The sequence below is a fragment of the Tamandua tetradactyla genome, chromosome 12, assembly GCF_023851605.1.
Source record: "Tamandua tetradactyla isolate mTamTet1 chromosome 12, mTamTet1.pri, whole genome shotgun sequence".
NCBI lineage: Eukaryota > Metazoa > Chordata > Mammalia > Pilosa > Myrmecophagidae > Tamandua > Tamandua tetradactyla.
This window is the reverse complement of record NC_135338.1, coordinates 26721323-26735598: the sequence shown is the minus strand read 5'-3', so window position 1 is coordinate 26735598 and position 14276 is coordinate 26721323. Positions and strand designations below refer to the sequence as shown.

Here is a 14276-nt window from a genome sequence, read left to right as displayed (position 1 = left end):
TTGAAAATTTTTATTTGAAAAAACACAGACTTCTTTCACTTCGGTATGTGGTGTGTTGCATTTTCCAGTCTGTTCAAACGCTTTAAAGCTCAAGGCTGCCTCTGTTTTCAGTTGTGCATAGGATGCACAGGCCTGAAGCATCCTGATATTTGGCAAGCAGGCAGGAGACGCAGCAAAAATCAAAATAGGAACAAGGCAGAGGAAATGCAGGGCACATTTGTAAACATATTATACATTTGAAAATTACAATATCAGTAAAAGTGACACAGTTTACAGGTAAAATGAAACTATCTGGCACTGGTCTAGGCAAGAACCTGGACTGATACAATTAGAATAATATGTGTACATTATGTATCAAAAGCTCTGTTTCCATCACATGGAATGGGTAATTCATGCTATAATTTTAAAATCTAAGCACAGCAGAAGAAATCCAAAGTAAAGGGATAAATTTAATTTCTCTACTCTATGTTGAGTTCAACAGCTTCTTTTATGAGCTGCTATTTAAAAGCCTTAACCAACAAAACAAGAGAACTCAGCCGTGCAATGCTCTTTCAAAATTGGACATTTCTTAAGCAAATGGGTAGAACAGAAGTCGTTACCTTCTCCCCCGAAATAGCCCGGGGGGATTCAGTCTACTTTTATTAGAAGACTATACCTCTCTGTATAAATGCCCTGCTATTTTAACCTGTATTTGACATACATGTATACACTAATTTCTGCGTGTGTGATGTGATGCTATGCCAGGCCAGAGAACTTGTTTTTTATGCCACTAACATCGCTCAATCCTCATTTGGACCCTTAGTTTCTGCACACATAAAAATTTTATTTTAGCAAGCTCTATACAAACAGCAGTGTAACAGGATGGAAATGTGATGAAATGACAGGGTTTCTGCTCTTCTCTGCCTAAAAGAAAAAATTCCAGAACCTCACATTATTTTCCTTAAAAAGAAACCATTTTATTTAGTAATAATATGTATTTGTTAAGATATAATTTGAAGCTAATGAGCTCAGGAGTATAATTTGCTTGAAAACATACCTTCTACAGGCAGGATCTATTGCCTCCTTACCAGATTAAAAATATGAAAACATTTTTATTTTCGTGGGCTTTTTCTTTCTTCTCCTCTTAGATTTTTCTGAGAAATTAAGACGGAGAGAATTTACCGAAGCATACGGAAGTTTTTCCTTTAGATGTTTGAATAAAATACAAGGAAAACAGCACATTTAGTCTTAGTGACAGAGAGCAAGTCTAGAGCCCCTACAGCTGAAAAGCAGAAAACATTTTTTGCTTCCAGTTACACAATTATACTAAAGTATTGGAAAAGGAGAAATTGTTTTATTGAATACCTAAGCCAATGCTTGTTCTGCAACTTTTCTTCAAATGACATTCATGGATTTTCTTCAGTTGTAAAAGTCCCATGTGTAACTGAAGTCAAGTGAACTATGTACAACGCACTATTCTAGAATTGTAGAACATCAATGCCCTCCCCCATTTCCACCCCCACAAAAAATAAAAGGAAAGGGCAGTGTGAAGGTGGCTCAGTGGCAGAGTTCTCACCTGTCATGCCAGAGACCCGGGTTCAATACCCGGTGCCTGCCCATGCAAAATAAAATAATAAAAGGAAAGAAAAGGTATTTCCCCGAGACCCCACAGAGGCTGCTTAAATCCTGGCAAGACATGTAAATCATATCTGCTAAAATAAATAAACAAATAAATCATCCCTGGCATTTATCCAACATTCTTGCAGGGTTTCAACGTAAAACCAAAAGATCAAGAGAGGAGTGGGGAAGATGGTGAGTCATTCTGGGTTCCACGTGATCAGTGTATCACTTTAGTCACAGGACAAGATACAGAGATCTTTTCTGTGGATTTGCCTGTCCAGTGGGTCATTTATTGTCCAAGCTGATTACAGCAGAAACTTAAGTACCACACTCGTTGGGGCTGCATCCATTAATCACTTGCATTCACTCTTCTTATTATTTTTTTTTTGAAATACCAAAAAACACCAAACGCAAACATTCGTAACTTTTGATCATTCCGTTCTACGTATATAATCAGTAATGCGTAATATCATCACACAGTTGCATATTCATCATCATGATCATTTCTTGGAACATTACTTGCATTCACTCTTAAAAACAAAAACTAACAAACGCAAACAAAAAGAGCTATTAGTACTGGATATTAAATAACCTTGTGTAGTCTCTCGAAATAAATTTTGATTCCTTAAGAAGTCTAATTACTTTCAGTTGCCATTTTAAAAACAACTAAATATATGTATCTGTATATATAATCCGGCGATTCTACTTACGGTTCCTCTGCTGCGTTGAAGGCTGAGGGGCGTAAAAGCCTCGGGGGTCCCATCAATGGGGGCGCCAATGCTGCAGAAAGGTGACGAGCAGGCAGTCTGACCCTGCCACCCTTCGCTGACCTGGACTATCATTGGCTTCATCGTGAGGGACTATCTTTTTGGGCTCTTGCTTCTGCAGATCCCAAATAGATTCCATTTCTGTTTTCTTCTTTCGGAGTTTCCTGGTGTTGCTGGAAGATGTGTTTCGGCTCCTGTTTCAGAGGCTTTGGCCGGGCCCTGGGGCTGCCCTTGGCTCCGTGCTGTATGGACGGGGACACGGTGGGGGACGGTGGTGGCCGGGTGGCCGTGATGGTATTGAGACTGTGGCTGGCCAGCTTCTCCACTGAGAGCAGCTGGGACCCCCTGGCTGAGGCTGCAGGATGCTGCAACGTCAGAATCTTTACCTTTTCTCTTAACTGAGTTGTTCTGCTCATGTCTCTCCTATTCTAAGGAAAATCCTCCTTTGACCCCAGCCTCCCTCTAGCTACAGTCTAATGTTTCTCTTTCTTGTCTTTATTTTTCCTTTTCTATTCATTGTCTCCATTTAGTCACCAGGTTCTAGCATCTCAAACTCATTGCTTTGGCCACTTTACTAAATTCCGCATGCAAAGGTCACCAAAGAATTTTCCACTGTCAAATCCAACAGACACTTTTTTAGGCCTTACTTTCCAGACCTTTAGATATATCTGATGTTGCCAATTGCACTCACTTGGAAAATTTGCTTCTTTGACTTCCATGACAACATATGCCCCAGGGTCTCCTTGCTCCTGGTTGATCAGGGGTCCTTGTTTTCCTTCAGGGGTTTTCCTTCGTTTCCCTCCCTTTCTAAGCTGCTGCTCTTGAGAGTTCTGCCCTTGGTTCTCTTCTCATCTCCATTTGCTCACTCTCAATGGATGGTCTCGTGGCATCAGTCTCTTCCTTTATGTGGATGATTCTCAAATCTCTGTCACTCCTGAGGTCAGGTCCATACAGTCACCTGCTGGCTAGGCAACTGAATCTGAACACCCTGAGGGCACCTCAAGTTCAATGTGTTCACCCTCAGTCGATGATTCTGTTCCCAAATCTGCTCCTGCTTCATTCTTTACCTCAGTTGGTTGTACTTTCACCACTCACCAGATCATCCAAATTAGAAACCCATGGTTAAAGCAACAGCAGCACTATTATCATTTGGGGCTGGATAATTCTTTGTCATGGGGACGGACGGTCCTGTGCAGTGTAAGATGTTTAGCAGCATGCTCGGTCTCTACCTACTAGATGCCAGCAGGATTCCCCCATTCCCCACAGTTGTAACAACCAAAAATATCTCCAGACATTGCCAAAGGCCCCTGGGGGTGGAGGGATGGGAGAGCAAAACAGCTCCCTGGGTTAAAAGCATGGGCTTGGGAGTCACACATGCCTGTGTGACTTTGGGCTTGTTACTTACCTCTCTGAGCCTTACTTTCTTTTCTCTGTAAATGCAGACAATTCTCACCATAGGTGAAACTAAATAAGATGGTAAAGTGCATGGACTTCCCCATATGGACCTCTCAAAAGAAAAAAGGAGCATCTATCATCCCTTACTCCTCCCTCTCCACCTCACATCCAGTCAAACACTGAGGCTTCTGTCTTACCTCCTATCTCTTTTGTATCTACTCATCTCTGTTCCTACCTAGATTATTGCAACAGCTTCGTAACTGGTCTCACTGCTTCCAACCAGCCTTGCTCCCTTCAAAGCTACCTTTCCCATGCACACAAGGCTTCCATGGTCTGACTGTTGCCCACCTCTCCAGCCACCCCTACCTTGAATTTCTAGTCCAGCCACACCAAAACTCTAAGTACTCCTTTGTAAACCAGGCAGTTTCCTGCCCCCACCCCTGGCGCATTAGCTCACACTGTTCCTTCTGCTTGGAATAGCCCCCTACATTCCTTTCAACTGGCTGCCTTTCATTCTGTCGAGTTTCACCTACTCCAAAAACTTATACCTGGCACCCTTCTTTCCCATGCTGGGTTAGTTGCTTCTCCTTTATGCACTCACAAAATTCTGGTCAGATTTCTCTCCTTGTATGCATTGCACTGTGTTATATTTTTGTTTCTGTTTCTAACACTGCTGAGCTGTGTGGGCCAGGGATGGTGTTTTTTTCATTGCCCTATCTATAGCATCCAGCACATTCCTTGATACAAAGGAGATGTTCAGCGAATATTTATTGAGCGAATGAATAAGTACCACACTATCATCACCTTCTATGTTAGGTTCAGAGTCACAGCTTAGATAGAAGTGGTTATAAAATAGTCCATAAATCGGCTGTCTCTGTAGCTCAGAAGATGGTTTCCACAGCCAGAGACCTGTGGCAGGCACAACGCTGCCAGAGAACACTTGCATAAACGCTTGGGGTTGACTAACAGCGTCAGGGAGCGATGGACGTGTGCTCACATCAGTGTCAGCCTGCTTTCCTGAGAGCACTTTCTTCACCTTTTCCCATGTCGAAGACTGCAGCTTTTCAGGGTCCTAATTCACCGCCCTTCCTCTAATTCCACTGTCTTCTGCGCTGACACACCTACATGTTTGCATTTGACTCGGGGATTCATCCTGAAAACGTGATTAAGCACTCCTACTGTGCTAGGCGTTAGGCGCTCTGCTACGGGATTAGCAAAGTCTGTGGTGGGCAGTGTGTTACCTACCCGAGGTTCACTTGCTACGATTCTTCAGATCCCGGATCCCTCAGGGGCGCCCACCAGAACGTGAGGCCGGCCTCTTCCGGGCATCTGTCTCGGCCCCACCAGCTCTTTTAAACTCGGCTCTTATTGAGCCTGAAGAAGGAAGCACAGGCCGCATTCCCAGAGAGCAGGGACAGAGCAGAAGTGAGAGGTGTTCTGTCGATCTTTCCCTCCTTCCTCCTCCAGTAACAGTAAAGCTCTGTTCGTCAGACAGAAGTTTACAGGGTTGGGCTGTGGAGTCTGAGAATGCGCTCAATCCCTTTCCCAGCTCAGCTCTTTGAGCCTCAGTTTCTCCATCTATCAAGTGGCAGGGGAAGGGATCAGAACGGGGGCTTGGAGTAGGCAGGTCACCCAGGGCCTTTCCTCCTAACTTCCAATATGCTGCTCGGGTATGTAAGAGAGGGACAGGGGACACGAAGGTAGCCTCGGGCCCGCGGGGACCAGCAGGGGATCCCGGGAAGCCGAGCGACACAGCTGCCACCGCGGCGCAGCGATCCCCTGAGCCCCAGGGCAGTTTGGAAAGGACCCCGAGGCGAGGCGGGAACGGCCGGTGGCTCTGAGCACCGTTTGCTGGTGAGAAACGCGGCTTGTGGTGGAGAGGGGTCGGCAGAGTCGCGCCGGGAGCGGGAGGGGGCCTGCGGCGCGGAGTCAGGAAATTCCCAGGACATTCCTTTCCATTCTGTCCTCTCCCCGCCCCCTTTCCTTGGATGCCGACCTGCCGGGACCCAGAGCTCCTAGGGAAAGAGAAAAAAAATGCTTTTCGGGTTTTTTTCGCGTCCCTTCACCACCTGCCCTCCCGGGGACTTGCAGCTTGCGTGGGAGCGCAGTAAGGCCAGCGCGCCGGAGTTCGGGGCCTTCCCGTGGGCGGGGAACCGGTCCACCCCCCCGGGGCTCCTGGGGCTCTAGAGCGCGCCGCTCAGTCCCCGAGCTCGGGAAGGCGTCCCCCGGCTTCAGTTCCGATCAGCTTAAGCTGGTGTCACATGAGCCTCGGGGGAGTGGGAACCTGGGGAGTGGGCGGGGGAGTGCGCACAGGGAGGGGGCCGCCAGGTCCACCTATATGTGCTGCAGCCGACCTGATGGATGCCAGGAATTCCCAATGAGAGGCGATGGGGGGAAGTTTGGGCAACTCGGCCTGGCCAATAGAGAACCTTGGGAGGGCCCTGCCCCTTCTCCCCGCCCCCGCCCGGCACGGCTCTCGCAGCGAGAGTGTGTCCGCCTAGCTCACTGTGCTTGGAGATTAGGTCGGAGCACCCGCCCGCAGGCAGGCAGTTGGCGAGCTCTAGCCGCCCCTGCCGCCGTCGCCTCTAGCACCAGCCTCCCGGAGCAGCGCCGCGGCGGAACTGGGCGCAGGGGAGTTAGCTCGGCCCCACCATCCCAGCCCAGCCCGGCCCGACTCCCTCCCGGCGCCGGGGCAGCAGCAGGAGCAGCCGCCGCCGCCCGGAGAGAAGGTGGAGGAAGAAATCCAGCCCCTAGCACGCGCGCACCATCATGGACCATTATGATTCCCAGCAAAACAACGACTACATGCAGCCGGAAGAGGACTGGGACCGAGACCTGCTCCTGGACCCGGCCTGGGAGAAGCAGCAGAGAAAGGTCAGCAACCCAGCTCGCCCGCCGCCGTCCCCAGTCCCAGCTCCCCCAGCCCTGGGAGCTCCCGGCTCCAGGCTCGCGACGGGTCCGGGCGCGCACCGGCGGGGGCGGGGATGCGCTGCCGCTCTGAGGTTGGGGTGTTGGGTTACAGGCGCGGGGCGGAAGGGGGAGCGCCGCTGCCCCAGAGCCCGCGAAAGCCGAGTCCGAGCGCGGAGAGGTGGGGCCGCCGGCGGCCAGGTCGCGGTGGGGACCGCCATCCGGCGTCAGGGCTCCTGCCGCACCGTTCCGCAGGGGTAGGGCGCGGGGGCGGTGCGCCCGAGGCTGGGGCTGAGACCCTAGCCCTGGAGGCTGCTCTCCCCGGATCGATTTTCCCTTCCCTTCCCCGCCCCTGGGCCGCCTCCCCATATGGCGTGCGGTGGCTGCGCGCTTTCCCGGCCGCCCTGGGCTCAGTACCTGGAGGGGCAGGGTGCCCGGGACTGTGCTCCCCAGCCCCGGACCACAGGCCGAGGGGACAGCCGGGAGCGGGAAGCACTGACGGCAGCCTCAGGGTTTTGTCTAGTGGTGGACCCGCTGGCGTGTCTTTGGAGCCGAGAAACCCGGGGGGCAAACGATGTGCCCCATCCTGCCCTGTGGGGGCGGAGTCAGGACCACAAACCGTTTATTGCTTAACTCAGTGGTTGGTAGCTGCGAGCCGCGGTTGGACCTGCCTCTGCGGCCTGCGCCTCCGACCCTCACCCCTTCCCCTTGTGTTTGATCTGAATCAGGGGGCTCCAGAGCAAGGGACTGTCCCTGGGGGGATCTGCGGGTCAGTCACTGGGGGACGGGGGGAGGTGTCCCTGCATAGCCACCACGCCGCGTCCCACGCGCCTTGTGCGGGGTTCGCGTCCCACCCCGGGGGCTGGACTCGGAGCTGGCAGTGGAACTCGGCACAGTGGCCGCTGGCAGGAAGAGGTCAGAAAACCACTCGGGGTGGGGAGAGGGAGTCCCAACCCTGCCGCCGCTTCCTGCCTTCGCTGTGAGCCCTTGCCCCAGGCGGCCACGTACCCTGAACCTTCCCTCCACCCCACCCCACCCCACCCCACCCCCGCCCCGCTCCGCTCCGCTCCCATCCGGTCACTCCCCACTTCATTTCGTACCCCCTTCCCCCCCCCCCCCCCCCGCTGATCTGGGAATGGGGGGGACAGGATGGCGCGTCCTTCTGGATAGTGCGGTTAGGGCTGGGCTTGAGGGAGAACGCTCATGTCCAAAAATGGTAACATTCATCCCTTTTTTAAACTTGAAAGGGGGGGAGTTTAGGGAGCCGACTGAAGTTTTTTTTTTTTTCTCTCAGCCAAAGGCATCCTGTATTAGCTCACTCAGGAATCCTAAGCCCTGAAACGGCGCCCTTTTACTCACTTCATCAGACAAGCAGAGGTAATTTAAAACACACGCACAAAGGGCTTCCTCAAAGCCGGCGTCCTGGGGCCCCGCGGCCTCTACCCCACCAGGCTCTACGCAGCTATGTCCCCTGGCTTTGAGCTGACTTCTTTGTAAAGACATTGCTTAACACACTGTCTTCCTGCTGGTCCCCTGGGGGAGAGCTGGCCTGGGAGGGGCTGATCAGCAGCCCCCAGTCACCTGGCTTACTCCTAGGAACCATTAGGCTGTTGGTGGTGTTGAAAATTGAATGGGTTATTTGGAGATGTCCATGAGGGACAACACAAGGGGGGGCTCTTCCCTCTGCCCCCTTGAAGAAGCGTTCTTGAGAATAGATTTTGAATTGGACAGGATGGGTGGGATTAAGGTGGATGTCCTGGGACCTTCCATGAGAGTGGAAAAGGAGCATCTAGTGTAAGCTCAGGCAGGGTGCCTGAGCCCCCCGAGAATCACGTCCCTTTAAGGACTGTGAGACTAAGTTCCTGAAGGGCAGAACCTCTTATCTCCCCTGTCTGACAGCCTGGCCTGCTCATAGGAGGTGCACAGTACTACTGACTGAATGAATGCAATTGGGGAAAAAATAAAGACCCTGAAAATTCTCATCTGGCTGGGTAACAGGCCTCTGGACAGCCAGGTAAGAACAGGGTCATCTTGGATGTTTGATTATTAATGAGCAAACTCAACAGTTCCAGGGAACTTGTGTTTGCTGAGCTCTTTCTGTGTGCTAGGCACTGTTGTAACCACATCATGTATATTGTCTCAGCTGATATTCCCAGCGGCTCTGTGAGCCAGGCACAGTTGCGGAGGGGGAAATAGAATGGCACACAGCGTGGTGTGGCTGGGACAGGCATCGTCTCCTCAATTGTCCCTCGGTGGTGAGGGAGGTAAGAAAGCTGGGCCAGACCGCCAGAGCCAGCGAGGATCCCTGGAGCCAAGACCAGCTTTGGTGGGATTGATGGAGGAGAATAGAGCAGAAGGAGCTCCACGTGCAAGTCAGGAAGTCTGGTCCCAGTTTGTTTTTTCTTGCCCTTAATTCTCCATGTTACCTTGCCGGGGCCTCGGTTTCCTCATCTGTAGAATTTCTGCCCTGCCTATTTCTCAGCAGAGCACTGGGGGTATCAGGAAGTGGTATGACATGTGGGGGACCAGACGTTGAGTAAATTGTTGCTTTTGACACCTTCTCAACTGACTGTGGGAGGTGAGGGTTGAGTAGAACCAGTGTCCTACGAGCAGACAGAGGCCGACAATTTCAGGCAGGGGTGTGAGTGTACACAAAGAGGAGGACCCAGTGCGATGTCATGTATAAGACCCCGTGTTTAGCCATCAGCGGCTATTTGTGAGACGGCCGGCAGGGCATTTCACTTTTCTGAGCTGCTCTTATTCATTCATTCAGTAAATGTTCTGTGAGCATCTTTGTGCTGGACACAGTTCAAGGTGCTAGGAGTAAAGCACTGAATGAGACATCCATGGTTTGTTCTTCTGTAAAGGGCCATAAGTCTGCCCTGCTGAGCCCTCAGGCTGCTACAGGATCAGCTGAGATGACGTGGTTGGAAGTACTTCCTTGGTGCAGATGCAGGCAGAAGTCCATACAAGGAGGAGGCATGACTCAAGAACCCCAGAGGGTTGGCCATGGCTTGTTACTTCTTCAAAGAATGTTGCAGTGCAGAATTTGTGGGGCTGGACTTGATGCCTCCAGAATTCCAGTTATTTTATGGGACAGAGCACGTGGATTGGAGGAATTTCCTGTCTTTTTCGCAATCGTCCCGACCTTCGAGGCTGAGCTCTGAAGTCATCTTTTCTCTGGCCAGTGGGTTTGAACGCTCACCTTTTCAAGATGCCCAGAGTCCCAGGTTTATTCTCTCATGGGGATCTCGCCTTCTTTATGATGATGTGTGCGCTGGGTAACAGCCAGTCTGGCATGCTGGAGAGAGCTTGGACTTTGAAGAAGACCCTGGCTGTGCATTTGCAGGCTTGTGAGCTTGGGCAAGTTACTTAACCTCTCCAGGTCTCCAATTCCTCTTTTGAAAGAGTCTAATACCCATCTCTCGGGGTTGGCATGAGAAGATATGTAAAGTAGTATATAATAAAAATTTATTTATTTTCTCTCTTCCTTCTTAAATCCTGGAGACTGTGGCTTAGGGTGTATCTCACAGGTGCCAGCCTTGAGGCTTTTTGCATGTAGGAGCTTAATCAGTATTTGTTGAGCAAATGAATGTTGAAACAGATGGGCTGGTGGCACTGGCTGGTGAATGCAGGTGGTTGTAAATAAAACCCGCATTCTGATTGTGCACCCATATCAGGCCAGGTCAAAGGCTTCCTTGTTAACAGACTCTCTTCTGGACATCGTGACCATCACAGGAGCTGACCCAGGCTACCCATCCATGGGGAGGACTGTAAGGAGGGGAGGGGAGGGGAGGGGAGGACCTGCTGGGGATGGGCTTTCCTGGGGAGGGGCTGGGCCATCTGCTCATGCTGATGGTTAGGCCCCCTCAGCCAGGGGTGATGGATGGGCTTGCCTTCCTGGTGGGAATGGAACTGAAAGAGGAGAAAATTGGCTTTACTTTCCATTCCCCCCCACTGTTCTGCTTTCTGTCTGTTTCATCATGCTGGTGGCCATAGGGTCAGGGGCCCGGCCAGTCCTGTTCTCTGCTGTATCCCTCCCAGGTATCTAGCACAATGTCAGACCTGTTGAAGGTGATCAAGTCATAACTACTGAAAAGTGGAATAAATGGCATCATGCATGTCTCCCAACTCTAGGCTGGGGAGTGGGGATAGGGCTGAAATCTGGGACTACACCCTGGCTCAGTCGTCTGCAAATAGATGAACTCTGGGCACACTGGGGGTTCCTATCCTGGACCTCCATTTACTGGCTGTGTGATCTTGTAACTTTTTTTTTTTTTGCGTGGGCAGGCACCAGAAATCGAACCTGGGTCTCCGGCACGGCAGGCGAGAACTTCTGCCACTGTGCCACCATCACCCCCTCTGGCCGTGTGATCTTGAGTGATCCCTGCTCTATGCCTGATGATGCTAATGGAGATTGGGGATAATAATAGTTCCTTCCTGATCAAATTGTATGGGGGTTTAGTGGCATAGCAGTTAGAGCATAGTGAGTGCTCAATAAATGTTAACTATTTTGAGGAACCAAAGTTTCTATGGCTGTTCCCCAATGCACTTTGGGTCAGGGCATATTGTATAAACACATCTTTGAAGGGCCCAACGGTTGCATAGGGATCTATGAGGGGTTTGTTATCTGTGATTTCTGACCCTGAGGCTTAGCTCCGGCTCGTTCTAATTCACTTGGCTGCTCTGGTTTCCCAGGCCCCTTCAATGTGGAGTGGGGATGAATCCCTTGTCTGTCCTTCCCCTACTTCCTGAAAAGTCCAAGATGAAATGACGGACGTCCAAGTGTTTAAAAGCCTTGTCAGCTTGTACAGGTAAAATTACCACAAAATACAAGTTTTCTCCGAAAGAGACTTAAAGCTGTGTTTAGACCCCACTGTTAAATAGCCAAGGACATTCTTTGAAGTCCACCCACACCTCCCGGCAGCTTAGCCTGTCCTACTTAACACAAGAACCTGCTGCAGCCTCCTTCTTTCCAAAGCCCGCAGCCGGTGGGAGAGCTGAGAGCAGGTGCCGCTCATGTTGAAGCGACTGACGAAGCCTGAAGGCGAGATGGAGGCGGGATGGAAAGGCCCTGCTGCTCCGTGAAGGCCAGCTGGCCCTGGACGGGGTCGGCTGGGGCTGCCTCTGGCTGTCTCCTAGGCTGACAGATGTGAGAAGGCCTGGAGAGCACTGAAACCCAGACTCTCCAGTTTTGACTAACAGTGGGAAGTAAAGGGGGCTGTTGGAAGATGGGCTTATAGGAGTAGGAGGTTAGCTAGCAGACTCCTGCAAAATCTGTGGTCACTGGCCTTTGCAAAAGGAGAGGGAATTCATTTCTTTAAATCTGGCTTTTGGGGGGAGGTGCTGCGATGCTGTTTTGGTGGTCAGTGGGGTGGGGTGAGTGGGTCAGGAAGCCCCTTCTCTGGGGGTTTCACAGTGTGTGTATGTGTGTGTGTTAGGGGGGTTCCATGCAAATGGGTGTGCTGTAGTTTGGGTTTCACGCAAATGGGTGTACTGTAGCTTGGGTTCCATGCAAATGGGTGTGCTGTAGCTTGGGTTCCATGCAAATGGGTGTGCTGTAGTTTGGGTTCCACGCAAATGGGTGTGCTATAGCTTGGACTTTCTGGTTAGAAGTTTGGCCTCCTCTTCCCATCTTCTTGAGAAAGTCCTGGAACTAGGCAACTGGTCAGGGGCCACAAACCATAAACCTGGCATGAGGATTTGTCACATAAGACCTGGTATCTTTGGTCGCTCTGGAGCCAAGGCAGGGCATAAGGGTAGCCTAGAAATGGTCCTGCTACTGGGTGTTGCTAGGAAAGAGCCCGGTGTTTCTGCTCCCCACCTTAGTTAGTCTAAGAATGTCAATGATTTCTCCTTGAGGAGTCAATCAGTAAATGTTAATTGAACACCCATTAGGTATCAGATGCTGAACTGGTTGTGTTGGAGTTACAGAAACCATGGTTTAGGTGGAGAGGGAACCAGAAAGACTCAGAGTTACACCAGGCTGTGTCAATAATGACCAGGGGTGCTGGCTGAGACAAATGTCACTCTCGGGCATGAGCCAGCACGGCAGCCCGGGGAGAACAAAGAGCGGGTGGAATTTGAGTTGGACCTCAAAGGATATTCAGATTCGAAGAAGGTTCTGCTGGGAAGTCTCATCTTTCTCTGGCTGATGGGCTGTGACTGTACAGGAGAGTAGGTCAGGGAAGGGAGGGGAGAGGCAGGAGAGTAGAAAGGACGGAGGGAGAAGACTGCAAGGGCAGAGCAGGGCTCGGAGTGAGTAACCCATGCAGGTGCAGGGCTCAGCCTTCTTGGGATTGCAAGCTGCTCTAGCTGGTAACTTTCCCTTCCATTGTTCTCCGGTTTTGTTCTTCTTTTCCATTCTTGCTGCCCTTCCCAGAGCTGAGCTCTCCCCCTTCTGGGAGGAAGTTCAGGCTTAGCTGTCTGTACAAGTCCCAGGTTGGCTCTGAAGCCCCACCCACCCCTCTGTACAGCTGCCCCCAGTGTGTAACCCATTCGAGGTTGGACAGAGTTTCCTGGGACATGACGAGGAGCCAGGGGCTGGAGTATCAGGGCATCTTCCCCGCCAGCCCTGCTTTTATCCCCTTTTGAATGTGGTTAGTGGGCCACGTCTCTGCAGGAAGAACCCCAGGGCCGAGAATCCTGGAAGAGGGTTGCTGGCAACTCAAGACTATCCATGAGCCGGGCTGAGTTACTCATCAAGGATACCGGAGGCATCCTGGAGCCCACTAGCCTAAACAGGAGAGGTTATGGGCAGTTCCAGTCTACAGGACAGGCTCCCCAGAGAGGTCATGGCTGAGAGGGTATGGGGAAAGGAAACCCCCTTATCCTGGCTCCTTAGTCTTGGTCAGTCTGGGTCAGCCCCGGGTAAACTCATGATTTAGCTCATGTCTCTCTCTGCTAAGTCCTGTTTACCCAAACTTGGCGCTGACTGAGGCAACAAGCCATGGGAGTGTACGGGGGGCAGGAGACCCTGCAAACCAGGGCTCAGAGCCACCCTAGAAGCCCACCTTCTCCTTAAGACATGGCCACAAATCTCCCCCTTGTTCCCAGGCTGAGTGGCAAGTCCAGGCTCCCTGGAGTCCTTCCTTCTCAGCTGGGAAGGGGCATATGTATTGTGGGTGGGGATGAGAGGGTCAGAACTACTCTTCTTTGCCTTGTCTGCTATTCCTTCCTATTATCTCCTGGTGGGGGGGTCATCTGGCAGGGTGTGATATGTGGGGCAACTTGAGTCTGGGCTTGCCATGTGTAGGCAGGCCCTAAAGCCACATGGGGCAGCTGCAATGGCCCCAACCTGCCAGACCCACCCCCCTCCCCGAAGAATGAGCACAAACTGTGGCAGCCTGTGCAGGGTCATCTTCAGATCCGGAGAAGCTCGAGACTGGATTTATGTTAAAGTAAATTATTTTTCTCATAGTAATGACAGTGGCTTGCCTGCTCCGCATGCGTAGTAGGCGTCAGGCACTGTCCTGGGTATCAGGCATTGTTCTGGGTGCTCCGCAGCTGCTAACAAGTCTGACCCTGGGAGGTGGCTGCTATCATTATACCCATTTTACAGAAGAGAGAGTTGGCTCAGAGCCGGTCACTAACCTAGCCATCATCCCG

The 14276-nt window shown here is 51.4% G+C and overlaps 1 protein-coding gene and 1 long non-coding RNA gene across 7 annotated transcripts in view; one reads left to right on the top strand and one right to left on the bottom strand.

The window, feature by feature from the left end:
- Positions 1-370: 370 nt before the first annotated feature.
- LOC143651916 (uncharacterized) overlaps positions 371-14276 on the bottom strand; it is a 39302-nt gene continuing 25396 nt past the window's right edge. For both annotated transcript variants that reach the window (XR_013160331.1, XR_013160330.1), the window contains one exon: positions 371-903. This is a non-coding gene — a long non-coding RNA (uncharacterized LOC143651916). The remainder of the gene's footprint in view (positions 904-14276) is intronic.
- The window catches only part of ACTN1 (actinin alpha 1), a 94605-nt gene continuing 86558 nt past the window's right edge, over positions 6230-14276 (top strand). For 2 of the 5 annotated variants that reach the window (XM_077122825.1, XM_077122821.1), the window contains exon 1: positions 6231-6635. In XM_077122825.1, coding sequence (XP_076978940.1) covers positions 6531-6635 — 105 coding nt within the window. In that variant the 5' untranslated portion in view covers positions 6231-6530. Of the gene's footprint in view, positions 6636-6730; positions 6926-14276 lie in introns of those variants that run through there. The other 3 variants (XM_077122820.1, XM_077122819.1, XM_077122823.1) reach the window with 2 other exon arrangements.